General features: G+C 50.3%; 10 protein-coding genes across 10 annotated transcripts; 4 read left to right on the top strand and 6 right to left on the bottom strand.

Moving 5' to 3' along the window:
- Window positions 1-17: 17 nt before the first annotated feature.
- COCCADRAFT_26975 (uncharacterized protein) lies at window positions 18-1,222 on the bottom strand (the record flags this gene model as incomplete). Its single annotated transcript, XM_007714971.1, has 4 exons — window positions 18-301; window positions 412-658; window positions 731-969; window positions 1,045-1,222. 4 exons carry the CDS (start codon window positions 1,220-1,222, stop codon window positions 18-20), a joined length of 948 nt encoding a protein of 315 aa, XP_007713161.1.
- A 1,395-nt stretch (window positions 1,223-2,617) lies between these two features.
- Window positions 2,618-3,247, top strand: COCCADRAFT_5777 (uncharacterized protein; the record flags this gene model as incomplete). The annotated part of the gene is made up of 1 exon (XM_007714962.1): window positions 2,618-3,247. One exon carries the CDS (start codon window positions 2,618-2,620, stop codon window positions 3,245-3,247), a length of 630 nt encoding a protein of 209 aa, XP_007713152.1.
- Window positions 3,248-4,211: 964 nt separating this feature from the next.
- Window positions 4,212-6,038, bottom strand: COCCADRAFT_98527 (uncharacterized protein; the record flags this gene model as incomplete). The annotated part of the gene is made up of 1 exon (XM_007714981.1): window positions 4,212-6,038. The coding sequence occupies one exon, from the start codon at window positions 6,036-6,038 to the stop codon at window positions 4,212-4,214; it is 1,827 nt and encodes a 608-aa protein (XP_007713171.1).
- Window positions 6,039-7,517: 1,479 nt separating this feature from the next.
- COCCADRAFT_26972 (uncharacterized protein) lies at window positions 7,518-9,539 on the top strand (the record flags this gene model as incomplete). The annotated part of the gene is made up of 1 exon (XM_007714970.1): window positions 7,518-9,539. One exon carries the CDS (start codon window positions 7,518-7,520, stop codon window positions 9,537-9,539), a length of 2,022 nt encoding a protein of 673 aa, XP_007713160.1.
- Window positions 9,540-10,169: 630 nt separating this feature from the next.
- COCCADRAFT_98525 (uncharacterized protein) lies at window positions 10,170-12,048 on the bottom strand (the record flags this gene model as incomplete). Its single annotated transcript, XM_007714980.1, has 3 exons — window positions 10,170-10,227; window positions 10,313-11,666; window positions 11,715-12,048. The coding sequence occupies 3 exons, from the start codon at window positions 12,046-12,048 to the stop codon at window positions 10,170-10,172; spliced, it is 1,746 nt and encodes a 581-aa protein (XP_007713170.1).
- Window positions 12,049-12,863: 815 nt separating this feature from the next.
- COCCADRAFT_98459 (uncharacterized protein) lies at window positions 12,864-13,561 on the bottom strand (the record flags this gene model as incomplete). Its single annotated transcript, XM_007714979.1, has 2 exons — window positions 12,864-13,287; window positions 13,344-13,561. 2 exons carry the CDS (start codon window positions 13,559-13,561, stop codon window positions 12,864-12,866), a joined length of 642 nt encoding a protein of 213 aa, XP_007713169.1.
- Window positions 13,562-15,237: 1,676 nt separating this feature from the next.
- COCCADRAFT_98534 (uncharacterized protein) lies at window positions 15,238-16,989 on the bottom strand (the record flags this gene model as incomplete). The annotated part of the gene is made up of 4 exons (XM_007714978.1): window positions 15,238-15,631; window positions 15,688-16,198; window positions 16,254-16,597; window positions 16,652-16,989. 4 exons carry the CDS (start codon window positions 16,987-16,989, stop codon window positions 15,238-15,240), a joined length of 1,587 nt encoding a protein of 528 aa, XP_007713168.1.
- A 1,568-nt stretch (window positions 16,990-18,557) lies between these two features.
- COCCADRAFT_26969 (glycoside hydrolase family 79 protein) lies at window positions 18,558-20,349 on the top strand (the record flags this gene model as incomplete). Its single annotated transcript, XM_007714969.1, has 4 exons — window positions 18,558-18,747; window positions 18,804-18,903; window positions 18,959-19,774; window positions 19,833-20,349. 4 exons carry the CDS (start codon window positions 18,558-18,560, stop codon window positions 20,347-20,349), a joined length of 1,623 nt encoding a protein of 540 aa, XP_007713159.1.
- Window positions 20,350-21,188: 839 nt separating this feature from the next.
- Window positions 21,189-23,113, top strand: COCCADRAFT_98483 (uncharacterized protein; the record flags this gene model as incomplete). Its single annotated transcript, XM_007714977.1, has 3 exons — window positions 21,189-21,224; window positions 21,291-21,527; window positions 21,578-23,113. 3 exons carry the CDS (start codon window positions 21,189-21,191, stop codon window positions 23,111-23,113), a joined length of 1,809 nt encoding a protein of 602 aa, XP_007713167.1.
- A 2,809-nt stretch (window positions 23,114-25,922) lies between these two features.
- On the bottom strand, window positions 25,923-27,515 carry COCCADRAFT_98462 (uncharacterized protein; the record flags this gene model as incomplete). Its single annotated transcript, XM_007714976.1, has 2 exons — window positions 25,923-26,947; window positions 27,047-27,515. The coding sequence occupies 2 exons, from the start codon at window positions 27,513-27,515 to the stop codon at window positions 25,923-25,925; spliced, it is 1,494 nt and encodes a 497-aa protein (XP_007713166.1).
- Between the last annotated feature and the right edge of the window lie 374 nt (window positions 27,516-27,889).

The raw sequence follows: 27,889 nt of genomic DNA, 5'->3' as shown, positions 1-27,889 counted from the left end.
AGTCAAGCATATGTGCATCATCCAAGACTGATAAATCCCGCGACTGCTAGCCGCACCCTAGGAGATCCGTCTGAGTTCGGTGGTGCTTCTACAGTAATCGACACTGCACCACCTGTGCTATAAAGCACAGTGCATGACCAAGCCAGGATACCTGTATTCCATACTCCAGTAAAGTACTGGCCCTGGCGGAAACAGTTCACAGCATTTTCCGCCGCCCCTAATATGCCAGGTGCGTGAGTCTCGAACTGGCTGGCTCTCCTGCGAGCTTCGCTTTCTACGTTCGCATCGGACTGAGCTTGAGCTTCGGCGAACGAGAAGGACGGCAAGGAATTATTGTAAGAGCTGAATGACGGGGGTTCGTCGTGAGAGTGTCAGCTTCTAGTGCAGAGAAGAACCGTCGTTAATACTAACCTGCGAAGAGAGACGGCAAAGTACCATCGATTATATCATCGAAGCCGGTGGCTTGATTTCCCGGGGATGTTGTAGATGCTCTCCCATGACCGGAAATATCATGACTTGAGGGAAGAGTGGTGCTGTCGAGGTCGATACCGTGAGAGCCGTCTGAGTCGGAGATTTGGGCGAGAGAATCACTAGGTGCCAAGGCACTCTCAGAGAACCGGCCACTTACATCATTCCTGGTTTGCGGCGAGGCTAGAAACTTGAGAGCATTCTTAGTAGCTGTTGTACGTAAAGATCTGTGTACTGGCAAGGCCAGTAGCTCTGATCTGACCTGCTCCTGATAGTCCTGACAGTTGTTACTGGCAAAATGGTAGTCCTCGTTGTAGCGTTTGTCGTTTGCCGAGTAGTTGTTCAAATCCCCAAATGTGACTGTCTTCTCCACCTTTTGGCCGTGGATTTGCTTGTCAAAAACCCGGTCATAGACTTCATATGACTCTGTCTTGTTACGTAAACCGGTGATCTTGGCCCGTACGTTCTCTCCGCTCACCGGACTTGGAACATCGGTAAAGCCTGTGATGCAATCTTAAGTCAATGTTTACAACTTTGGTGAATGGACTTGATACAGCATGAAGGCCATTAACATACCCCATCCATTTGTCCCTCGTTCATATATGCGGTGCTTCCCCGACTCAGATTGAACCAGAGGACTTTCGTGGGCGTGGATGTCCATATAAGGTAAAAAGGACTCTGCATTAATCTTCTCGCGAAGAACGAAAGTACGAGCAATGGTCTCGTTGGCTAGAGGGTCGACAGGATCGCTCATAATGATATATGCAGACAATGCTGTTCTCTTGGGCAGGACCTTCGTGTGCGTAGTAGTGGATGATTCTTAGGCTCGCTAAACATGGAGAGCACGTAAGGTTCGTATGGAATATGTATCTCATCAAGCTAGTGCCAAGGACTAGCCTTGATGCAGCTTCCTCTTATCTAACACCCATGGTGTCCAACGAGTTGCAAGAGGCCGGGCGCCCAGGTCGTACAAACCTCTCGGTGAGTGACTTGGCGACGATGGATGGGCTGGAATTTCTGCATGTAATCTCTGGCTGCAATCCCAAGGCAACTCGTGCTTTGCGACTGGTATATGCAGACTTCCTGAGGGTGTAGGTCCCCTTAGATCCCCCAGGATAGTTGACTACACCCGGGGATGGCAATGTGAGAAACGTCGCGGTAGTCTGTGAGGGCGTGGCACGACTTACGGACGCTAATAGGGGCTTCTTATATGAGTACGTAGCCAGCTTTGTCTATAATACTTCGTGTTAGTGAGGGCATAAAGGAAGCGAGCTGCAACCTTTGGACTACTAGGCGGCGCAGGCGGCACGGGCACACGGACAGTATAATAAATACATGCTAGACCTACGGCTATGCTATACTCTATAGGTATTTTTAGAGGATCTTCTGAGTAGGCGTAGCCTTAAATTTATTACAATTCTATATAGTATAATGTTAGTATCTTAACATAGCTAGAGCGTCCCTTATATGTTAAGGCTTTCAACGGCCTTCTACTTTAGCTAGCGAAACTCCTAGCGTCTACTTCAATAAAGGTTAACATTGCTTTTAAGTACAGAAGTATTATTTTTATAGTGTATACTAGCCCTATACGTCTCTCAAATCTTAGCGAAGGCCTTAGTGTACGATTAATGGCGATGAAGAAATAGTTGATAATATACGCAATATAATAGAGATCCTCACCAGGGGCTAGCGTCCTATATAATAATAGCAATAGACTTGTGCAACGTTATTGCAGCCCTCTAAACTAGTAACTATATAATTCCGAAGGTCCGATTCGCAAAACTGTCCCGCGATGGGGTGCGTCTCGCTATCTAGAGACGAACATAAGTTTTCTTTCTTTCAAAAAAAAAAAGACCGCGTAGTTGTGTCTGAAGACATGTTTTGTGCATCTCTCCATCGAAACCAGATGACATATTTCACTGGACTATGGAACGAGATCCTTCCCACTGCGCTACTCTGACACATAGACAAGAACCCCTCATGGCTCGTCCGCATCGAGAACTAGATTCCTAACGGCAATCAAGTGTTAGATTTCACCTGGACACCTGAGATAATACCACAAGACGCTCCCGCAAAGACTGCAGCAGAAGCTGAAGCAGCGCTATGGCCACCACCCGACACACCCAGTTGGTCCTGGTTCTCTATCCCCATGTACAGATATTACCAGGTCTCCTTCCTCCTAGCCGACGACTCGCTCTTCGTCCGCTCCAAAGCACTCAACTCACCACATCTTGTCGTGTGGCACGACATCTTCTGGGCCAAACCACGGGGATTCCAGTTCCCCGGCCACGCCGCACGCCACGCCCCAGACACCGCAGCCCACGAGTTCTCGAGTACGCAGATAATACTCGAGACGAGCGTCTTACCAGTCAAATCCAATTGGCCGGCTGATTTGGCAGTGCAGATGCAAGACATCGCAAGTAGCAGTACAGTACCTGCTGACTGCCATTTCCGCTGGGATCCAGAGCTGGAATACTACCCTGATGACCCTGCTGGTCGGGCTTCCCCACCTCGCAACGCAATCTATGCATTACTATCTGAGGTCCAGGTTGTGCGGACTGCGGGAACGAAGAATATCCAGCGGCGGCTTGTGGGGCTGATGCTTGTTCCTGCTGGGTTGAACAAGAGAACGTGGAAGAGGGTCGGGGTGTGGAAGTTACGGATTAATGTCAAAGATGTGGCAGTTGATGCGGGGAATATTGGGGGTGTTGCGGAGAGGTGGAGGGGGAAGAAGGTGGTTTCTGGGAAGTGGGAGCGGGTGGTTGTTACGATTGTGTGAGTGAGTGTAGATGGAGGAGGGAGCAATGATAGAAAAAATGGGTTTTTTGTTTCACAAGTGGATAGAGTAATGGTGAAACTGGGTGTTACAAAGTAAAGGGTTTGGAGGGAAAAAAAAAGAATCACTAATCAGATTTCTCTTTGATGATGACAAATGAACAGACTACTTGAATTCAACATCAATCTATACGTATGTAGGAATAAAACGGGATTACAAATCAAACACTTGCAAATTAAAAACATCACAGACAAGAACAGAGAAATCTGACCCAGCAGACAAACGGACAGATAGACAGACAGACGAACAAAGACGAGTCCAAATGCATGCATGGCATTTCAATTGCACCAGAAATAAACACACAGACACTACTCACTACGCCGGGAAACCCTGTACTACTCCGGTTTTACCAAATGCTAACAATGCTGCGCTCCAGAAAAAAAAACAATAACAATGAAATGGTATAGTGATCTCTCTCTCTCTCTCTCTCTTTGCTTCTTCGCTCTGCTTATCGCCTTTGCAGGCCTTTGCTTCAGACAGTCTTTGCGCACTTTGCTTTGCAAACTCCCCCTTGGATTTCCCCTTTTTAATGGCTGCCCGAGAGAAGAAGAACAAGAACAAGAACAAGAAGCATTCTGACTAGTAGTTGATTTGGTACTAGTTTTGTGTAAAACTTGTTTGTGTGGTATCCAGTAATCGTGTCGCTCATTAATTAATTTGCACCCTTTGAACAGAGAAAATAGAAAAAAAGAGGAAAAGAAGATTATGACAAAAGAAAACATGAGAAAAAACGAAAGCAGTTTGCCCAGCGCCATGCGATATGCAGCCAAGAGATGATGAACAATCCCACTGGCGGTGATGATGATGATGATGATGATGATGATGATGATGATGATGTTAATGACGATGACGGATGATTTCCAAAAGAGAAAAACAACAATTAAAGAATAGGTATGATCCGCATATCCTAGGTAGCGGCCACACACCAGTGGCGGTGGAAGACCCACGCGCTCTTCTGGCACTCTTTGCTGCAGTATTTTGTCCTCCGGCAGCGGCGGCACTTTGCAAACTGGCGCGTGTACTCTTCCCAGCGTCCGCATTGGTAGTATGCACATTGCCGGATGCCTCCACGGGAGTCGTCTTTCCGGCAGAGGTTGCGCATGACAACACTGGCCCAGTATTGCATGTCTGATGTGTGGTGGCGGACGGTGAATTGCTCGACAAGAGGGAAGATGTTGAAGTCGTCGGGGAGTTCATACTCTTCGAGCTCTTCCTCCTCCTCGTCAGCAGCCTTTGGAGTGGACGCCTCGCCATCCAAAAGTTCAATGCCAATCTTGAGCTTGGGTACCAGATGAGACTTTTGGAAGTAGGATCGTAGGTTGCAGTACTTTGATACGTAGGCCAGAAGCTGCAGAGACATGAGGACATCCTCGTCACGGGGCATGGCAGCCAGTACACTAGCCGAGGCATTGCGTTCCTGGGCATAGCGTGGGTACCATGGTGGTGGGGGGTTGGTGTTTACAACGTTGATGGTCGGGGGCAGAGGAGAGAAGCCGGTAATGGGGTTGTTGGGCGGGGTGTTTGTGGGATTGATGATGCTGCCATCGAGGGCTGGGCGGTGGGTAATGTTGAAGGTCTCGTTGTTTTCGTCGGTACCCTCGGAAGGTGCTGCAATGGGAACGGGAGTGTTGCCTGCATCGAGCATCTCTGCGTTGCCAACAATATCGGCCATGTTAATCTCGTTGTTTTGGATGCCTACGATTGGTTCGTTTACAGCCGGGCCCGCCGCAGTGGGAGCTTCTGCCGACATGTCGTCTTGCGGCGCTTCGAGATCCGACTCGCCAGAGACGGATAACTGGTGTCGAATGGATGGCCGGCGACGGGTTCTGGCCAGCCCCGCTCTTGGGCTGGTCTGACGTGCTTGCGGGGCACTTGGCGTGGTGGGTGACTCTGGTTGGGAGGTCATCTCCCCCTGTAGGGCAGGCAGCATCGAGGGTAGACGGTCGGCATCTCGCACGGGGCGTAGGGTGAAGGCGTCGGGTGCTGTGTCCATGGAAGGCAGGGCAGTGACCAAGGGCTGGGTGAGGTTGCGTGTGTTGTTGGCTGGAGCGCCAAATAGCTGTGCCCGGCTCTCGTGGCTGCGGTGGTGATGGTGGTGAGGAGGGCGGCCGCGGGCAAAGGTGGTGCGCTCTGGTGGTGAGCTCAGTGAGAAGGTCGGGACGGGCGTAGTTTCGGCCAGGGGTGCGTCGAGGGGCCGGGGAATCTCGATGGGAGGGGGGATGATGCGTCGTGACCGGTCTGTTCGGTGGGCGGAGCTGGAGGCAGCTTCGCCGGTGCGTGATGAGTGGTGGCGGCTCGAGGTTCCCAGGCGCGACGACTTGTGCATCTCGGCCTCTGCTCTGGCCCGCATCTTGTCGACAACCTTGATGTAATTGTCGAGAATCGAGGCAATGACGGGCACCATGTCGGCCTCGACAACACGCGTCCTGACGCTCTCGGAGCCGCGTACGCCGATGTTGAAGATGCACTGGAAGGCGAGGTTCCATTTCCACATGTCCATCATGTCCTTGCTCCGGCCTTCTTTGAGGATACATATCAGGCGTTCGATGCCGCCATCGACGGTCAGGATGTCGCGTATGCGGGCCGACGATGTGGTGAGGTAGGCGAGGTGGTTGAGCGAGTTGATGAGCGGCAGGGTCGATGTGCAGTCGAGGGCGCGGCGGTCGTAGAGGGCTGTGGTGATGCCGACCGAGGCCTTGTTGGCATTCGGGATGCTGAAGTTGACTTCGCGCATGGCGGGCGTCTTTGCAGTGGCGCTTGGTGGGCGTGGCGGATGGGTGGACGCTGGGGGGAAGGGTGGTGTTTAGCGGGTTGGGGGCTAGTGTCGCATATGGTGGGCGGCGAGGGAGTGAGAAGGAGCACGGGAGCCCGACGAGCTGACGGTTGGAGCAGCAGCCGGGACTGATGGGGATGCGGTGATGAAGAGAGTGGGAGAGCGAAAAGGAGAGTGGGCAGCTTGCGGCGGGAGATGAGGCTTGTTTGCTTGCTGCTAGGGGTGCCGGGATGTGTGAGATGGATTGAGTGCTCCGGGCTGGGGGGGTGGGTCGAGGCAAGAGCCCTCTCGCTCACGCTCTCACTCACACGCACACTGGCGCTGCCGGCGACGGGCCACGCGACAGGCTGGGGGGGAGGGGACAGTGGTAGCGTGCAGAGAGGCGAGGATGTGTGTCTATGTATGTATGTGGATGTGGATGTAGATCGCGGTAAGGCTGCAGAGTGTATGTATGTATGTATGTATGAGTGGTGGCAGTAGTGTAGTGTAGTGTGGTGTGGTTGTAGTGTGGTGGTGGGTATGGTGGGTGTGGGTGGGTGCTATGCTACAGACTGCCTGCCTGGCTGAGACTGACTGGGCTGGGCTGGCTTTGGTGGGTGGATGAATGGATGGGTGGATGGATGGGGGAGGCAAGAGGCGGTTCGGGGAGGGAAGGCGTGGCCTTGCACTTGCACTTGCACGCCCTCGCTCCTGCACTTGCTCCTGCTAGTCGCCGTCACGGTCAAGCACAAGCATTGGCACCGCCGGCCGAGAAGGGCAGTCTCGAACCGCTAATTTCATGCGTCACGCCCGCCCGCTCGCGCTCAAATCTATCGCCAACACCTCCCGTCGCAGCTCCCAAATATCGCCTGCAAATCATCTCACTAATCACCCTATCCTATGTGCTCTTCTGCACTCGCTTCTGCCCAATGCAACCCCCCCCTTTGCGCCACACAGGTGGCGTGCTTAAGACGTGTGTTTTTTTTTCTCCGGCTGAGCGGCTTGCTGCATTCATGCCAGCACACGTTGGTTTTCGGCCGGGTGCATGCTATCACTATGACTACTACCACTACACCCTAATTATGCCTATATGCTGCTGCTGCTCTCTTGCTGCCCGCTGACAGTGATGCCCCCTTTGGTTGGTCAGCGGATTTATGCTGCAGGCCAACTGCTCTGCCTCCCACTCTTCGTCGCGCCCATGGCGAGACATGGCATGGTGAAACCCTGCACCAGCTAAGACAGCATGCTCCCTCACAACCTCGTAGCCTCCATGGGCGGACTGTTCGCAGCCTGCCCGTCCGCCCGCTGCCATCCCGTATTCGCCAACGTCCGAACTGCACAATATATCGACGCCCCGAATCTACACCTAGTTGCTTGACCTTCTGCCCAGCCCCGTAAGCAGCCAAGACAAGTCCGTCAAACACGCGCTTTTCTCCGTCCATCGACTCCATCCGCCCGGTTATGTCGGCCTCTCCCCACAACACGCGGGTCCAGGACTTTGCCTCTGTGCCTCCGCCGCCCACCGACCCCGAGCGTCCTGCCTCCGACTCAGCTGCCCCTCCGCAATTGACCCTCGACACCCAGCTCAATGGAGAACAAAGAAGTCGCGGCCGCTCCGCCACTGCAGCCACCGCGACCAGCGCTGTCCCTACCAACCCCGACACCCTCCTCTCCCCGGACCGCGGTTCTGTAGACTCAACCCTGCGCCGCCGAATCACCAGATCTCACACCGTCAAGCACTACCAATCCCCCACCCGCCAGTACCACCATCAGGAACCTGGCGCCGAGCCCGGTGTCGACACAAAAAACGACAATGAATCTGCAAACTACCACCATCTGTATGCCCCCTGCCAGATCACCGTAGTCGACTTTTCCGACCAGAGGGTCGAGTGCCACGAGCTCGACAACGACACGCTCGAGGAATTCCTAAAACACCCCAAGGAGGCCTGGGTCACCTCGCGATGGATCAATGTCAATGGCTTGAGCTGGGATGTAATTCGCACCCTGGGAAACCACAAGCAGCTGCATCGCCTGGCCATTGAGGACTTGATGAGCCCACAGAGCAGGACAAAGGTCGACTGGTACTCTGACCAGGCTTTCATGCTCTTGACTCTCTCCAAGCTCGTCCGCACCCCCGTAGACGAAGACTCGGAAAGCGATTCCGACTCGGACTTGGACGACGCCGATCAACGTTATGAGGCTTCTCGGTTGCGCTCCCGCTCACGTCATTCCAGCCATCACCATAAGAAAAAGAAGAATCGAAAGCCATCCTTGTTCAAACAGGCAAAGAGAATGCTCTTTTCGGGAAATAATGACGGGGCAAAGTCGAAAAAGGACGACATGATACACGCCCTGGATGGTATAGAGAAGCAGCTTGACGGTACGCCTCTTGAAAGGCTTCGAACAGCCACGCCTCCAGCAACGGCTGCAGTCCGTACCCTCCAGCGTTACCGTGGTGGATACAACCTCGACCGTATAGTCTACCTGGAACAGCATTCGGCGCTTACAGAGAAGCACTTGACTGTCAGCGTTGAGCAGGTCAGCATCTTCTTGCTCGCCGACAACTCGGTCATCTCTTTCTTCGAGCACTCGGCCGACGATGTCGAAGGCATGATTCTGAAGCGTCTCCGCACCGAAGACACCATTCTCCGTCGCAGCCAAGACAGCAGCATGATTGTGCAAGCCATCATCGACGCCATTGTCGATCTAGCCATACCCGTCGTGGCCGCCTACGAGGACGCCATGGGCGAACTGGAACTCGACGTGCTCGAGGAGCCCGAGCTGCACCACAGCCAACTCCTCTATCTCCTCACATCGGAGCTCTCCATCCTGCGCAACACAATCCAGCCCATAGTCTCGCTCATCAACTCGTTGCGCGACCACAAAGCAGACCCCATGACGCAATCCATGCTCGCCCACACAAACTCCAACCTCGCTACGCGCAAGACGATGACATCCATCAACATTAGCCCCCTCGCCCACACGTACCTCGGCGACGTCGAAGACCACTGCATCATGATCACGGCCTCACTTGACCAGATGCGCCGCGCAGCCGACAACCTCATCGATCTCATCTTCAACATGATGGGCGCCTACCAAAACGAATCCATGAAGATCCTCACCGCAACCACAATCTTCTTCCTGCCCCTCACTTTCCTCGTTGGTTACTTTGGCCAGAACTTTGCCCGCTTCAACGGCGTCCAGCACCACTCTGACGCCTTTTTCTGGATCATTGCCGTCCCCGTCATGTTTGTCACGCTGCTTGTGCTCATGGCCGATCGTATCATCCGCAAGTTCAAGCATTGGAGTGGCAAGCTGAAGCGGAGAGAGGCCAAGCGTAGGGCCGTTAGGAAGGCCAGGGCGGGCGTCAATAATATGTTGGGGGATGGAATGGGCATGGGGCGGCATGGGGTAGAAGGGCATCAGCATCGCGCAAAGAGGAGGCAGACTATGTATACCAAGGGGAATATCGGGTCTTTCTGATTAGATGCTTGTCGAGGATTGTAGATGTGGTCCCCCTTTTTTATCTCTTCTCTTCTCTTCTTATTTTCTTTTCTTTTCCAGTTTCTAGACGAAACAACCATTAGAGCCATAGATTCGGAAGTGTCATGCGCATGTACATATATACACATCTTTTCTTTCTTTCATTAATATCCTGCCACGAAAAAAAAAATGTCTTTTGTTTCCTTGGAAATATACCATCAGATCTATGACGAGGAAGAAGAAAAAAAAGAACTTCATTTCTTTCTCTTCCCATCTATTAACAATTCTATACGTGAAAATAACCTAATTCATGATTTCCTCTTGCCCTCCCCCCCCCTTGTGGATAAATCCATAAATGTGAGTGTTGGTAAAATGATTCCAGAATTTCTTTTTTTGTTCATTGCCTTCAATCCCCCCGCACTTCGTTGAGCAAAAAAGAGAGAAGAAGAAGAAGAAGAAGAAAAACGCCTAAACCCATACTTTCCCCCCAAGTTTCCCCATAGATTTTTTGCTTCCGCAGCGGGGGAAAAAAAGGGAATAGACCGAAAGTTCGTCACCAGCACCTATCTCAAGTGCACCTTCTATATTAAGATTCTTATCCACTTCCTCAATTCAAACACACTTCATCATCTACTGTACCTGCTTAATCTTACACTGCCATCCAGAGTTGGCCTCGAGCAACGGAAGACTATTACACATGTTAGTTCTGTTGCCCACGAATTCCAACAATCAAAGCAAAAAAAAACAAAAAACAGGGGGAACAGATTTCTTACCTAGCACCCAAACACCAACCCAGCTCATTTCCCTTGATCTTCTTTGCAATCTTGACTTCACGGTCAATAGGCATACCGTATCCACTCCTGAGGAGCTCAAACTGGAAGTTGAGATCGAGACACCACTCGGGACGGCCCTTGAGCTCATCCAAGGCCTGGGGCACAGCAGAGAAGACGTCCCACCCCTTTTCGCCGCTGCACACCTTGTCCGCGAGGTCCTGGAGCTCGCGGAGGGTAAACGACTCGGGCATGCCGAGCTCCTGTGTGCGGTCGTAAAAGTATGAGAGGAGGTACACGGCTTCCGTGGCAAAAGTCTGCGCAAAGGGGGGCTGGTGGACGCCACGGAAGGCGCACGGCGCAATCGCGCATTCGTCGTCTTTGTGTAGAGTCTTTTCTGCCAAACCCCGGCATTGAGTTGGCGCAGAGGTAGAGGGTCCCGTCATGTTAACCGTGAGCGAGTCGCCCAATGGGTGGCCCTTGGGCATATGGACTTCAATCTCGCGCGACATGCCAGGGGGTATGCAAGGGTTGACAATGGGCTGCTTGAGGTATTCGCGGTTGTCCTTGTGCGTGTCGTGGAGGCTCGCGAGAATGGTGCTGTGCAGGTTGTTGCGGGCTTCCATCAAACCGTAGCCAAGGTACGAGTGCTGGTATAGGTCAAAGTTGCGGTTGCCAAAGCTGAGTTCGTACTTGTGGTCGCCCTCTGCGAGCTTCGTTGGCAGTCCGCCTCGGGGTGTGTCGGGGAACGTAGGCTCGAAGATGATTTGTGTGGAACCACCGCCCAGATCAAGGACTGCCGCCGTAGGGTTCTTGTCGGGACCGCCAATCTTGCCGAGAAGATAGTTGACCGTGATCCATGCGTATACACCCTCCATCTCGCCAGGCATGACTTCGACGCCCTTCTTTTCTTCAGACACAACCGGGAAGGGGAAGTCGTTTTCGAGATGACGACGCACAGCAGCGAGAATGTCATTGCTCTTCTGCTCACCAAGCTTGCGGAGACCGGCAGTTGCCTTTACAGCAACAGGAGTGCAAGATTGGTATTCCTTGGGCACGCTCTGGAGAGCAACTTCCATGAGGACATCAAGACTCCGCGCAGCAGCCTCTGCATCGTCCGCGTAAGCTGACAGACCGGATCCTCCCTCCTTCTTAGGTGTCATTTTGAAATCCTCCTTCTCCAGCTCGGGGCTGGGGCCGCAGTTGTTGAACTTGTAAACGTGGATACGCGAGCCTGTGCTGCCGGCGTCGATCATGAGGGCATACTGGTACAGAGGCTTGTCCTTGTGATAGGACTTGGTGCACTCGGCCTTTGCGTCACCGGCTGCTGCGTTGCCTCCAGGGGCATTCGATACCGCTGCCATTGTTAGCTCGTGAATGACGGAGTAGCAGGTCATGAACATACCGCCTGGTCTTGGGATGCGGTCGCTGGGCGCAATAAAGTACAACACGAGGAGTATAAAGGCAATGACACCCCCCGTCTTGAGGTAGCGTAGCCGCTGCCCTTGATTCATGACGGCGCCGCCCTTGTGTTCGTTCATGAATGCGTCAGAGTAGGATGAGCGATTGCGGGAGTGTCTAGCGGCTTTTGCGTGAGGGTCGTCGTCGTCGACGCCGCGATTGGGATCCGAGTTGCGAGGCAGGGAGACGGAGACACGACGGCGTGGGCCAGAGAAACTAAAGTAGGACCAGATGCCGGGTCGTCGTTGGCTTCCGCTGACTTCAATGCCGCTGGACATGGAACTGGGAGAGGTGTGAGGGCAGAAAAGGGACTGCAGGTCAGGGCGCGGGCATTCAGCTGCACTGCGCTCCCGGGATGGTTTAGTGTGGTGTGGCGACGAAGACACGTAAACACATCAAGGAGACAAGCGTACAAAAGGAGTCTCCGTCCACAGCAGTACTACAAGCAGGGAGGGGATGTGTAATCGAGTGCGGTTGCTGTTACATACGCAGCGCCGTTACATCCGTCTTCGTGTGCCTGCTACGTAAGGTCCCTGCATCTTGGCAGCCACCTGTGGGACTTTGGAACTTTGGAACCCACTCGTACCGCCTCACCTTCTATCGGCGCCGAGCCCATTCGCCAATGCTATACATAGTAGCATAGCACATGTAGATGCAGATGCAGATGTAGATGCAGATGTTAACTTCGATTGAGTATGGTTCAACATACAAAGAACCAACCTCTTTGCATCTACAAGATTGTAGTGCCCAAACTCTATTCGTTCCTTTACTCCTTTCTCCGGCATTGTTGTTGCGTTAATGGCTACATTCCTTCTACCCAACACTCCCCTCCCTTCCCACTGAAACATGCTTTGCGTTGATAAGGCGACTCTGGCCTAGATTTCACGAGTGTGGAATTGCATCGTGGCCCGTCGTGCCCAGTACCAACATGTGCTTGGCAGCACAGGATGCGCGCAACATTCCAGCTTTCCACCGACTGTCTTTTGTAGATCCAATGCTTTGGAATACCGCAGCTCGAGATTTCCTTCGACGTATCCGTGCCTGCATGTAAAACTCCATGCTATCGTGTTTTCGTTCCTTGCATCATCGTCTCTCATCCAAAGGATAGCCCAGCTCTCTTCATCACACTTTCAAAATCCTCAAGACTGACACCACCAGCGTCCTTACCCTGAGCCCTAACCCCGCCATTCGCCTCAAGAATCATATCCTTCAAGACGTCATCTGGCACGTCTTCTCTCAACTCCTTGGAAACCCTTCTAAGGTGCGCCAGTGTAATAGGTCCTGCAGTACCGTGCGTAAACAGTCGATATGCTGCTTTGACCTCTTCTGCATTACTCTCCTCTCGGTATTCATCCTCTTCATCGTCGTCGTCCTCGTCAGACCCTTGGTCCTTGGAATGTATTGCGATTGCGGCGTATGACAGGAAAGGTACGAAACTAACGAAGCCGGTGTTGAGGGGATCGATTGTAGAGAGAATGGATGGCACTTCCGATTTGTCCGGTGCGAGGTTGAGAGAACTTCACCGTCGTCAGTCAGCGCGTAATACACTCAGGCGCATTCAAGTGTCACCTACATAAGGCACCTTCGCACATCGCCTCTCTTTAGTACGCCTTCTTTTGAGTCTTCGTGGTCAGGATGCGAAACGGCAAACAAGCCAAATGCCTCGCGTATTTCAGCTTCTTGCTCTGCAGTCAGGCCGTTTTCTTTGGCGAGCTTCGATGGCCGTTTGACAGGCGCCTTGGACGGCGGTCCGCGGCGCTTTGGTGGCTTTGAATTGGTTAGTACGCGCATAGGATACTACAAGGTCGGTCGTAGCCATCTTACCATTGTGCTCTGTTAGTTGGAAGAATCTCGTTGTATGGTCAGTATGAACATGGGCCCTGATCGTTTCGATGACGCGATTGCACGGACCGACGCCAAAATCCTCGCTTCCGGCTACTTTGCCCAGCCACCCACATCTACATGACGATATAAAATCTCGCAACGCACCTACGTCCCTCCTACTTCCATACATCTCCGTTTCTCTAGCCTTCGGAGCCTTCGGAGCCACCGTCTTTCCTTTGCTCTATCCGTTGACGAGACTTTCAATCATTTCTACCTACCAAGCTCGACCTCGGCATATCGATCCTATCCGCTTCGTCCTGTTGATGCGCCATTTATTGCGTCCGGGACCCATGGTCTGAAGACCAATGGATTCCATATCGATAAGGTGTAGCATCATTCTCTGGTTAGATCTCCAGATGCATGATGCGAACCTCCACAAGTCTCAACCCTGAACGTTTAGGCCTAGCTCATCTTCCGTTCACGCTAGAGCATCAAACTCGGGAGATATCCCGCAAAGAGTTCGGAGTGACTGCATTGCACACCAACCGAATGTCTTGTTAGAAATGCAATCATGTCAACGCTACCTAGCTCTTATCTGGAACCACGGCCCATCTGGAACCATACGGACACGTAAACTATTTCGTTTTGAGCGTACTTGGACTGCACAGAACAACCGCCGAGGAACCGGCAAACCGTTAGGTGTTCGGTTTCCTCACTTCCCGTAGCGGCGACCTCCGACTTTGGTCAGAGGACGGAATGCGGTGAAGGGATCACAAGCCTTGCGATCAAGCTGATCGAATGGCTATTGATTCTTAGAGCGACCAGTGAACATGGATGTAACCACCACACCTGTCACAATCGCTCCATGTTCTGACACCTTTCGCAGTCTGGCGCCAGCCGCATTGCGAGAAGCTTTTTTTTGCGAAGAAGAAATTCTGGCAAAATGAGCACGACCAGACCTGGCCACCGCCCGGGCCAAGTGTCTACTTGTGGTGTTGGTACATGGTACAATGTCTTTGGATGTTGTACATTCTCTATTGTGGACTATGGAGTTTGAAACAGAAAGGCTTTACATTGACGAGACGACGTTCAGTCTATAACTTCATAGGAGTCCACAATAGAGAGACTTTTGAGGGCTTTACTCTTATCTCAAGTGCCTTGCAATACTCAAGACGAGTGTGGCAGACCATGAGTGGAGAGTTTTTGACTTGACTTCGGTCATCTCATTCCGCTTCCAAATTATGCTAGAGCTTGCCAACTAGTTATCCTTCCGTTGGCAAGTGTGGACAGGGAAGCAAGATCAATACCTGTCCGTCATCTTATATTTTGATGACGCGCCTTAGATCCGCGATGCGTCAAGCCGATGAATTGGCTTGGGGTCTAGGTTCAGGCAAACATATTTTTGTCTTGTTGTGACTTTTCTTCCATCCGACACATGATGCTGTATTCACTGAGGATCGTGGCTGTCTTTATTCAGTGAGCCCCATCCCAAATCTTACGCCAACCCTGATGCACGACCTCAACGAGTATGTCCAACATCAGCTGCAGACGCCATCACCACGCTTATACAACGTAACACATGGATACAATTTCTTACTATCATTCGTCTTCAGCTTGCACCATGTACATGCCATGACCCTTTCCTAGTTCATACTCTCCAGTGTCTGTGCATCACTCTCACCCCATGGGTAGAGTTGTTCAGCTTTCTCAATCAACTCACGGCACCTCTCGTTCCTTGGTTTAATGCTAAGACGATATGGAACTGGATGACTAACAATACCAGGCTTGAACTCAATTCTCGGCTCTACTGTCCTCCCATTCTCAACGAGCTTCTCAATACTGAACACTGCTAGCGATTGCGCGATGGTTGTGAATAGCGCATTGTCGGCGATATAGCGACCGGGGCAGACACGACGGCCGTAACCGAATGTCCAGTTTCGTGGATCGGGTTCGGCGGTATGGGTTGGAGTTTCTATGAAGCGTTCGGGCCGGAAGCTCATTGGGTCTGCGTATGTGGCAGGGTCGTGGGTGAACCACCTATGATATATAAGATAAGAAAGAAACCAGTATAAAGTAAGAGGTGAGGAACATACCAGATATTAGTCATGATGAGGGCCCCTTTCGGAATCCTATACCCGTTGATGCTATCCTCTTCTAAGGGGCAATGGGGCAAAGCCATCGGTGCAACAGGGTGCCAACGATGGGTCTCCTTGACCATGGCTTCAATATACGGTAAGCTAGCTTTATCGCTTATAGTCGGCAATCGATCACCACCGATCACACGGTCCAGCTCCTCCTGTGCCTTCTTCTGTACATCTGGGAAGATAGCCATGGCTAGAAAGAAGTCCATAATGGCCGATACTGTTGTGTCAGAGCCACCCAAGTACATGGAGACTGCGGACCATCTATGAACATCCTCCATCGAAGCCTCTGTGCCAAGAAACTCAATGGCCTGGGATAAGAAGGACGTTTTTGCTTTCTTGTTTCGCATCTGTTCCTTGACCCAATTGTAGGGCTGTTCAGCGCTGCGGAAGAAATTCTTTCTCATTTCTCGGGCTACATCTTTGAAGCCGGTGCCTGGACACCAGTCGGGGAGGTAGCGTACTAGGGGAGTGTCAGAACTGAGAAAGTATTCCAACAACCCGTGTTTTTCGCTTACAGAACGGTAGTAGATCAACGGTCCACTTTCCTGGCACACCTGCAATCCCAATGTCGGTCATCGCTTGTTCCGCCATATCAACGAGTGGGTCCGGACCTCGCGCGTTGGGTGTGTACCCATAAGTGATTCTCAATATCACCGCGCCAGCTTCTTTTCTGATATGATCGAACAAATTCTCGGGGCTATCCAAGAGATTGAGCAAGAAATGTGCTGCCTCTTCATTTTGTATACGATCAAATGCTGCAATAGAGGTAGTCGATCCGGCAATCTTAGCAAGGTTGCGACGTTGCTGTCTAAATTCGGCACCAGGCTGCAGCATGGCCAACATATTCTTCCAGCCCACCCTGTTCGTATTAGCTTCCACGAAAGAATATCAATTCGGATTCGGTTAGATGTACATCTCACCACTAAAGACCTGTTTCGGCCTTGCAGAGTAGTTTGGTGCGCGGTCCTTCAAGAGCTTCAGTGCGATGTCTGCATCATTGACAATTATAAACGTTTGGCCGAGAACAGAGACAGAGCTGATCGGACCATAGGTGTCCTTGTGTTTGAGCCAATGCATCCATTCGACGTCGTTGACCTTAGGCATGTCCTTGATATTACCCAGGATCGGGAGGCCTCTGGGACCTGGAGGAAGAGGTAGCTGATGTCTCTTCACCAGCAGATAGCGGATCACGAAAAAGAGCGCGGCAACGCCAAAGGCGACACCGATGTTTGGAGTAGAAAGTAGCGACATGGTGAAGCTACAGTTTTCTCATTCAAACAAGTGGTATGAAGGATATGAAGAGAAGTGATTGGAAGGGAAACAAGAAGATCAGAAGGGTAGGACAACCATTGAGGATACGACTTATAAAGAGGGAGATCTGCCAAATATCTTCTTGTTCGTTATCGTCCATTTGCCTCAAAGGGACAAATTACTGCAGAGCGTTCACATGATGCACCTTTTGCAAGCTGCACAAGCACTTCAGTAAATACATGGTGCAGATGCAACAACCAACGATAGAGCCAGAAATGATATGTTGGGGATACCTGCACAGCATTGCTCCATTTAAATCATGCTTTGATCGGTGAGCTTGTTCCCGTGAGCCGCTCGTAACGAACATGTGCATCAAAGCATTCTTGCTATTATCCATTCACTATTCGGCGGTCGAGGAGTCAGACAAGTTTCTAGAATTAGCTCGAGAGAAATTATATCTGCCCTATCGTCATGCGCAAGATTTTGGGCTAAACGAAAGACGATTGTGTTATAGATAGGGTGACGCATGTAACTACGCGGGGAACGCACGACTGCATCGAGGCTGGGCATTCGTAGGTGTGGTCACACAACGAGGAGGTTATATATTGCTTATGTGAGGTTAGCGAAGGCGGCAATCGCAAGATACTTGATTGTCAGCAAGATGCATTGACGATCTTATTGAGGAGTAATATTGCTATGCTTTCCCTTTATGCTTACTAAAAAATGCCTAATTGTTTTTTCGAATTCTTACGTTGGACGAGTTCAGTAAAGAGACATGGAACCGCAAAGTCTGTGTTTACACGCCCTTTGGCGTGTTTTCTCGTAGTATAAAGTGCGGCGCGCGCTTCATGCAGCTTCCGCTGCATAGCACGTACCATCACTCCCGACAGCTTCTCCTTCGCGAGAAAATAACGCGATCTAATTGGCTCAAAGACTTCCTGTTATCATTCATCAGATCTATGCTACACAAAATGCTACGTAAACTTCTCCTTCTTATATGGGTTGGTCCTTCACAACATGATGAGCACCAACATCTCTAGCTGCTCGCAGCCAGGAGCCATTCATCATTGACTTCGGGCTATCAGTACCATCTTTCGTCTACACGGTATATCTTAGGCTGCAACTCAGCTGACATAACGCTCAATCAAATTCTTGTGAAATATCTAAGCGATGTTTGCTATCAAATGCCGTCCTACACGAAAGACAAGGATTTAACCTCGGTATGACGAACAACCAGGCAGCTTCAATAAGAATAGGAAGCATGGTGCCGAAATAATGGTCCGCAACGAGAGTCGGGAAGTGGGGGCTGGCCCTATTAATGGCGCGAATGCACTAACTTCTTGTTCCTCCGCCTCCAAGATTATGTTTTACCCCGCCTTTCAGCTCGTCATTATCCCTGTCATCTTCCCCACACCACGTGTAGATCGTTCAGATGGGTCATAAGTCACGGGACAAGTAACGCGTCGTGCAAAGGCCGCGGCACGATGCGGTCAATATTCAATCGCCGAAGGCGTTGATAAGTGGCAGGGGATAATTCCGTATCACAAGTATCGTATCCAGTAGGCAAAATGTTCTTCACCAACAATCGTTCTTTGCTACTGTCATGCCTTGTGACGCTCGTGGAAGTAGAGGCTGCTCGTATACCTTCAAGACCTAAATCGATTGCTATTCAACACTCAAGCCCCCAAAATGCCGGCATTCCTCTGGATTCATTCGTTTCTTTCTCATTCGAGTTTTCATCATGGCCCGATTTTGCTGGTATTTTGAATCACAAATCCTACTGCTAAAGCTCAGTACTTACACTTTACTGCCAGGTAACCTATCAAATCCAAATAATTTCACCGGAAACCTTTTGAGTAACTTGGGCAAGTTACAAGGCTCCATGCCATATGTTCGAGTGGGAGGAAATACACAGTAATTATATGCTTTTTGCATACACAAAAAGACACTACTCTAACTGAGGACTTAGGGACTGGGCGGTTTTCGATGAATCGCAAAAGACCAACATAATTGGTATCATTCAACCAGAGCTCTCGGCCGACTACCCAACCATCATCACGTTTGGACCGTCCTATTTCGAGTCCTACCAGACTATGCCTAAGGGTATAAAATATGCTCATGGTCTCAATATGGCCGCCAATTCTAGTGCCGAGAGAGCTGGCACTTTTCATTCCGCCTCATATGCTTGCAAGGCAATCGGGAGCAATCTTTTGTACTGGGAGTATGGCAACGAGCCCGATCTTTTCAATCTTGCTGGCCACCGACCCCGCAACTACACCGAAGCGGATTACGTTTCTGAATGGTTGAATGGAACTAAGGCCATTAAAGATATTGTTAAAGTAGCATGTCCGGAACTCGCTGGTGTTAAGTTCATGGGACCGAGCTTCGCAGGCCCTACAGCTGTGGACATAGCCACTCTGAATGCTGTCAAAGCATGGAGAGAAGGTATCAACAAGGATGATGACATAGGCATAGTTACTTTGCATCACTACATGGGCGTGTCTACCTCTCCTGGAATCACGCTGCAAGGCACATTGATGAACCACACGAACGTTAAAGTAAAGGCAGAGGCTCAATTCAACCTGTCGAGAGGAATCAGAGAATCAGAAAATGCGCCGGCTCCAGACATTCCTATTATCATGGGTGAGCACAACTCGCTCGCCAGACAAGGACGACCGGGTTTGAGCAACATTTTTGGAGCAGCGTTGTGGGGCATTGACTGGAATTTGTACCTCGCATCACATAACATATCCCGCTCACATATGCATCAAGGGGCCAACTATCGGTAAGTATATTGTTCCCACCACTTATTTTTCAATTTCCGACTGACGGCAAATCCAAAGCTATCAAGCATGGCAGCCTATCGAAACAAATCTAACAACCAAAGGAACGAAGCCGCCATATTATGGAAGCGTGGCTGTCGCAGCGTTCATGCATCGAGAACTACCCTCAGATCATTTAAGTGTCTCTCACCTCGACTCATCTTCTGAGTTCTCTACCCAGTATGCGGCTTACATCAACAACACTTTGGCTCGCATCCTACTCATAGACCTACACACTTACAATACAACTGACAATAACTACACAACTCCATTCCCGCGACCCGTCGAAGAATACGAATTGAAGCTACCTGGTTGCTCCGAAGGCAAGGCCCAGGTGCAAAGATTGATTGCAAATGGAAGTGATGCAATTACGGGCATTACTTGGGATGGCTACAGCTACAACTATGAGCTGGATGAGGGAAAGCCTGTTCGGTTGAACAATGTCACTCGTGGAGAAAACGTAAAAGCAAGTGAAGATGGTGTGATTAGGGTTGATGTTCCTTGGAGTAGCGCGGCAATCGTCACTCTGGATTGTTGAACTGTTTTTAGCGAGATGATAGATGACGACTAGACTGTGATTGTAGTGAAGTTGTATACCAGTTGAGGATCTTACAATACATCGCTTTCCTAATGCAACCACTAGGGAGAAAATTTATGGTGCGATTGCGAAAACGATTAGTATCGTTGACTCTCCTTGACTCTCCATTATTATCGCCGGCGGAAAGCCGGTAGTTGATATTTTGGATTAGCCCCGGTATTCATGCTTGTGAGTACACACCATGGAATTAATTAAACCCTCCATATTTCGAAAGATATGTAAAAGGCAGTTTGCATTCGCTACTACACCGCTCTTCTTTGCGACAGTAGTCTCCCAAGCAATGCGCTGTAGAAAGGCCTGAGTCGTTGCTCACCCGCAAACTACTGGCTTCGAGGTGGTTTAGCCGAAAAGGCCTATACGGACCAGACCACCCAGTAGTGGCATTGAGAGTGGCGGCGAAAGATCTTGAGACAACCTACTATCTGTATCGGCTGCAACTTTCTTATGACGCAGGGCTCACGTCGTTGCATTATGCGTTATGACTTTCCCCACGATTCGGCTTTTGCCGACAGCACGGTCAGGTGCTAGCGCGATGTGGCGAGAAGAGATGTGGCGGTGCGCGTAGCGATCGCCCGCGTGGGACTTTCGGGAATGTTCTTTTACGTCACCGCTTCCGCCTACAAGGCCTACAAGGCCCACAACATCGACACACCAACGCGTAAAGCTTAAAGATTCTAGGCTTGCGCTGATCTTGTACCATACTGTGAAATCAAAGAAACTTCCTAAACAACAGAGTAGTATTGTGCGACGGATAGAGTTGGCTACGTGTGATTTCTATCATGGACGTGGAACTCTACGTGTACGACCTATCTCAAGTAAGTCTCCAATGGAGAGCGCTCTCATAGACGTCTTTCAGAGAGCAACGGTACTAACGGATTTAGGGTCTGGCGAAGAGCATGTCTCGCCAGTTTCTTGGAATACAAATTGATGCTGTATACCACACGTCTATCGTCTTTGGTGGCATAGAATACTACTTCGGACAAGGAGTGCAGACATGTAGAGCGGGAGCGACTCACCACGGCCGGCCGATGGAGGTTATTAAGCTGGGACAGACTGCGCTTCCAATGGAGGTGATTCTAGAGTACCTAGAATCTCTGAAAAAGATATACACACCCGAAGTAAGTAAACTCCAAACACCATGCCATGAGCAAGTGCTGATGTTTTCCAGTCATACGATCTATTCGCACATAACTGCAACAACTTCTCAAACGATTTTGCAATGTTCCTTGTTGGCAAGGGAATACCGGATCATATCACCTCTCTCCCACAAACCGTTCTCAACACGCCCTTTGGGCAAATGCTCAAACCGCAGATTGATGCCGCCATGCGACCAATTGTACAGGCACCTACGCCCCATGCGGGTCAAGTACAACCATCAAGTGCGAGTGCGTCGAATGGAATAGCAAACGGAGCTTCTTCCGGCAGCATGACTGAACTAGAAATGAACACGGGCAAAGTCAATAATGTTACATCACTTAGGGACGTAGATCGCTTACTTGGCCTCGCCAAGGATCGCTGCGCCATCATCTTCTTCACTAGCTCTACATGCGCTCCTTGCAAGATTATGTATCAGCCATACGACCAACTCGCAGCGGAAGCAGGGATGAAGTGTGTGTTCATCAAGATCGATTTTAGCCACGCCGACAGCTCGATTAGTACCCGATATCCTAACGTACGCGCGACTCCAACATTTATTACATATCTGAAGGGAGAACAACGAGATGAGTGGAGTGGAGCCGATCCAAGGCAGCTGCGTAGCAATATAGAGATGTTGCTCAATTCAGCATTTCCGCCTCACCCACATCTGGACAAGAGCACACCTTTGCTCATGCGACAGAACCAAAGACCTATCAGATTTACAAAGGTACCGCCATTGGAGAAGTTGGTTGCGAAGATGGGAGATGCCGGAAACGATCCTGCAGTGTCATCTATTGTCGCTTTTATCCAAGCCCGTGAGAAGTCCGGAGCGATTGAAGCACCCTTGACCGAACTCCCAAAGTTTGCGGATTTCTTGAGAAAAATCACCTCGGTGCTTCCGACTGAGCTCCTATTTACTGCGTTGGACCTGCTTAGGATAGCGCTCACTGACGCTCGTGTCGCCGGCTTTTTCGCAGAGGAGCATAAAGGCGCAACGGGTACACCAGCGACAGTACACCATCTACTCGACCATGTTGACAAACTGGGTGATAGCGCACCATATCCCCTCCGGCTCACCACACTGCACCTAGCGTGCAACCTCTTCAGTTCACAACTCTTCGTACCGCACCTTCTCTCACAGCCGCTTTCGTCAAATCTCATTTCCATCTTGACGACCGCTCTTCTCGATGAGAAATATCCCGCACTCAAAGCCTCGGCCCTTAATCTAGCAATGAATATCACTTCTTCCAACCACCAGGTGCGGATGAAGAAGTATAGCGCCAACCCCTCACACTCCCTGCCCGGGGAGACGGAACTTGAAGAGTCCGAGCAGGTCGAGCTTCTCGCTTCGCTGCTCGAAAACATAAGTACCGAGGAGGAGTGGAACGACAATAAGAAGATGAGCGTGATTAGTGTTGGGTGGTTAGTATATGGCGCTGATATGAATGGCGAGCTGAGAGATTTGTGGAGAGTCATGGATGCGGCAGGTACCATGGGTAATGTCCAGGCAAAGGATGCTGAGGATCGGCTGCTGGTTAAGGAAGTCAAGAGCTTGTTAGAGGCATAGAACTATGGGATAGATTACATCAAGAACAGCAATGTGATTCCCTTTTTTGTTTGAATGTATTGGTTGCTTTTATGTTATATCACCCGCCTTATCAATTGGATCGGCCATGATGTTATTTATACTACTAACAGCAAAAAAGTGACATTTGAAAACTACTGATATCGAACCTTCTTGGTTATTCTAGCTAAGCATGGGTTCTGCATATGAAATTCGAGGCGCTGAAAGGCGAGCCCGTGAGCAAAAAGGAAAAGGCCGTCATGTACGTGCCAATAGGGATATATCCCATTCCATGTTCTATTCGAGTTCTTCTATCATCACGCCAATATGCCGAGTCCGACTCCTGGGTCTGGATTGAGGATATGCTACGAATGTACTACCATCACCCTGAAGCTGTGGTGCCGGATCGCGCGCTAGCACATCCTTGCGGGTGAAGCTGTAACCGCAGCGATATGGAGACCAGAGCCAGGTTCTGGTACCTTGATACGAATGCATCGGTGGCTGGAGAAGGGTGATGTGTGGGTGAGAAGACGTTTGGCGCTTCTTGGTTTGTTGACTTCGAAGATGTTGGCTTCTGCTGTCAATCATGACGATGTGATCGAATCCCTTACCAACTATGCACTTTGTGCCGCAACGTCTGAAGTCAGATCTGGGTCCATTTCCGCGAGGAATGCATCCGCTGCTTCGGCCGCTTTGGCCGCTTCTGCTGCTCTGGCGGTTCTAATAGCCATACGCTGCGCTGCGCTTCCTCCTCTTCTACGTTTAAATTTGGAAACCTTTATCCGCTCAGCTTCTCTTTTTCTCGCCGCCTTCTGCCTTTTCTCGTAATTATTCGCGTCTTGTGGATTCGGCTCGAGGGTCTCGGTTCCATCTGGGTGTCGCACCACCTTCCAACCGAACGGAGCCTCGCGCAAGGTACATCGCGGCCCCCTCTCCTCCTCCTCAGGTTCGCCGTAAAGTCGTACGTATTCGCGCCTATGTCACATGTGTTGAGAGATGGGTCTGGTGGGACGTAGAACACTCGTGAACCGTACCTTGCTCCTGCTCCAGCCAGCTTGTCAGCTGCTTCGTTGCCTGGATTGCCTGCATGACCCTTGACCCAACGAAAATACGTTGCGCTGCCTATCGCCTTGCGCTGTTCCAAGAGACGAACGCTCGGTTTGATTCAACTCTAGATTCTTCAGCGGCTCGCCTTTGACCTTCCTCCAACTTTTCCATTCCCATTTATAATACCATTCTGTCACACACAAGATAGTGTATGTTGAGTCTGTTTCAATGAGGAGATTCTGTGTGGTGGGTATCGTTTGCAAGGCTTTCAAGACAGCTTTGAGCTCAGCGCGTTGGTTAGTTTGGGGACCCGAGCCCAAGGGTTCGCCATAATTTCTACGCATCGTCTAGTCAGTAGTGAGGCATGATGCAGTGCGCATAGCGTGTTGAGATGTGCTGATGCTTTCGCACCTTGGGTCGTTGGGCCCGAAGTAAACACCAACACCAGCTGCAGCCTTCTTCTTTCCATTGCCGAGAGAGCTGCCGTCAGTGCTGACTTGCTCGAAACCTGGAAATCCCTCAGACCACATTGTGCGTTTGACGTATGGTGGTTGGCGCTTTGTTTTGGGAAGAAACAGCTTTGCGTAGATTTGGCGTTTCGAGCTGTTGCAGCCGATGTGGCGCAACGCACGTGTTACTACTACTAGTACGTACGTAATTATTGTAGCATCACACTTACAGATGATTGTGGTGAACAAACTCTACACCCACACCTCAAAATAAACAGGATTTTATATACATTTCCTCTTTCAAAACACCAGATCACTTTCTAACTTCTTCCTCGCACCGGTCTGATAGCGTTTATATTGCATTTCAAAGTGCGAGCGAAAATAGTCGCTCAATTCATACGTAGAGAGAATAATTTTAAATACCGTAATCTACTAGCATATGATCAGGTGGCGGGTGCAACTTGGTGTTGCTGTTCGGCATGGATGGTTCATATCCAGCGAACTCTATTGCAGCGATTGTTTTTCGGCTATTGTCTCCCTTGATTCCGAGTCGCCCCTCGACCTGTAAACAGCGATATCCAATCTTGCTACAGTATAGATAAGGACCTTACTAAGAAGTTGTGCAGATTATCAAGAGCCTATTTCCTCTCCAAACAAGATATCATGGGCTACGCCTTTGACCTTCTATGTGTGCATCGTGCCCGTGATACACAGCTTGAGGCTTACGGGATGACTGGAGGCCTATCTTGATAGAGATCGTACGCTATGGAAACTGAAGGTGTCATTTTAGAAACTCTCCGCCAGAAGGTCTGAATCAATTAGATCGTGATGCTTGTATACCAGCGCTTCGTGCTAACATGAGCCGGCTGTTGACCCAGGTCACTTTCATGGGCTGGACGAAGAGGTGTGTTCGGCCAAGACGTCGGGATTTTCTAGAATCATCTGCACAACTAGTAGATTTCGTACATAGGTTCACAGTTGTTGCAGCGGAGCTAATTCATCTCAGAAATCAATCTCTTGATTGGCTTGCACCGTGTCATGGCACTGGGATCTGAGCATCTGGCTGCTGGTGTATTGGCGATGCAGTAAATCCTTGGCATAATTGGATTAAACCCGACGAACCATGCTGTGTTGGGTGAGCGCCATTGAATCAACACGATGTCAGTTCTTTTGAGGAGATCGAAAACAACGGGGAGACTGATGAGATGATATTTGTGTTGTACTGCGAAAACGAATAAAAACCAAATCCGATAAAGGCTCCGTTTCTTAGAAAGGAATACCAAAGTTCTTCGGACCAGGTAGCTCGGGCAAACTAATTACAAAGGTAAACCGCGTAGCCACCAAAGCTCGTGCCATGGCGGCAGCGGTGGTTCCGTCTGGAATTCGGACGGACTATGGTTGAACCATTGGCTATGCCATCCATTACAATCCAGGTCACGGTGGTTTTCAATTATAGCTTCGACGTCGTAAGGTTCACCAAGGTCGAAGTTACATCTAATGAGACAGCTAGTAGTGGAAAGTGTCTCCATTACTTTGGGAAATCCTTCAAAAATAAAGCGGCAGTCGAATCCACTTTGTGCCCAAGAAGGTTTCGATACTAGACCTCGAGAATAACATAAGTCAACAGCAGCTTGCCAAGCGGCGTCTCGTTGCACTATGCGGAAGACTTTAGAGGTGTGTTCGGGTATAGGGTCTCCATCTAAGACAAGAGTAAATGAGCCCTCAGGCATTCCGAGCGAAGGCAATGCCAAAGCCTCGACCATCCAATTCCCGACTAACTGTGAGACCTCTGAGGCCTGGAGACGGTCGTTTTGCATAGAGTCAACTCCCCGCCACCATTCGTGAAGGTATCTATGTTGGATGCTCGAACTGGGTGCAAATACGGTCTTCCAGAGATTTACGCGGCGTTCGACGTGAAGTTTTTTGTTTTTCTGGCAGAGTGAAATAAAGCCGCGACCGTGAGTATGGGACTGTCCTACTGACATCTCGTCTTCGATGAGAACGATCTTACGAACCGAATTGCGGACCTTCTCGGTACATGAATTGAAGAATTGAAGCGCCAGAGCAGCTGCAGAGTACCTTAATGTTGTCTTTGGATGGCACTTGTATACCCTTTGGGAAACTCCTACAATATCTGCCAGGCGCTTGAGCTCAGCCATTTCGATGATGCGCCAGGGTTCGAGGTATGAATTTTGATGTCGCACTAGATCTAGATACCTGCTAGGAACATTGTAGGGTGGGCGCAGGCTCTTTACTGCATCGTTGAAGGCTGGATGTTTCGTCATAAGCTGCAATATGAACATCTGAAAGTCGCTCCAAATAGATCGTGCTTCACTGTCGTCTTCAAAGTTAGGCCAAAGCCGGTACTCTTCCCGGTCGAGGGACCGGGATCTCCAAGGACAGATATTGTGCCAAGTTATCGCCCAGAATTCCCGAGTACGAATGTGTTTCCAAGTTCTCGAGCGGAGTTCCCGAGTGTGGATGCTTTCCATGTTTCCCATGTTTCTCCCGGTTTTTCCCCAAGATGCGACCTGCTCTGCGAATTGGGGGTAGGTCTCTTTCGTCAGTTCGAGCATCTCGGTCGTAAACAGCATGGAACGAATCGCGCTGAGCAGATATCTTCTTAAAGTGCTGCAGTCACGAATCACATAGTGATGCAAAAGCGCTTGATCACGCAATGACTCCGTGTAGGCCGCCGAAAATGTGATCGTGTTCACTTGGAAAGCCAATCCTTCAAGCTCGGACGCAGCTTGTCGGCATGTCAAGGTTAGTGCATTAAAAACAGGGCCTCCATCAGCTCGCCGAAGTTTCCGCGTTTCCACATCGTACACGTAGCCGCCATCGCAGCGGACATAGTAGTCGTAAATTAGATTTCGTAACTCCCAGGGTAATTGGAAAAAGGGGAACATGCTTGACAATATACGATAGAGTTTCGTGTCGGTCTGGTAGCCGGCTTGAAGTGGTTCAAGTATGTGAGCGGACGGTGTGAATATGAACAAAACCGTCAGTAATATAGTTTCTGGCAAAAATTGGGCGAGGAGGAGTATTTATAATGGCGTTGTAGCCACGTACCATGGGAGTGAACGTGTGCTATCCATGGTACGACGTGGCTGTGCGTAGGCATCCATCCATGACAACATCACACATACAATTTTGCATAGAGGAAACCAATTTTTTTGCAACGGTGGGGGGCCGTTGTTATGACTTGACTTTTCTTCTCTGTTTGCTATATAGCGTATCAGATCAATTATCTCAGAAAAGAATGGCAGGCCACACCCCAACC

The sequence above is a fragment of the Bipolaris zeicola genome (genome assembly GCF_000523435.1).
Source record: "Bipolaris zeicola 26-R-13 unplaced genomic scaffold scaffold_94, whole genome shotgun sequence".
NCBI lineage: Eukaryota > Fungi > Ascomycota > Dothideomycetes > Pleosporales > Pleosporaceae > Bipolaris > Bipolaris zeicola.
The sequence above is the reverse complement of the archived record's forward strand: the minus strand, read 5'-3'. Positions and strand labels throughout refer to the sequence as shown.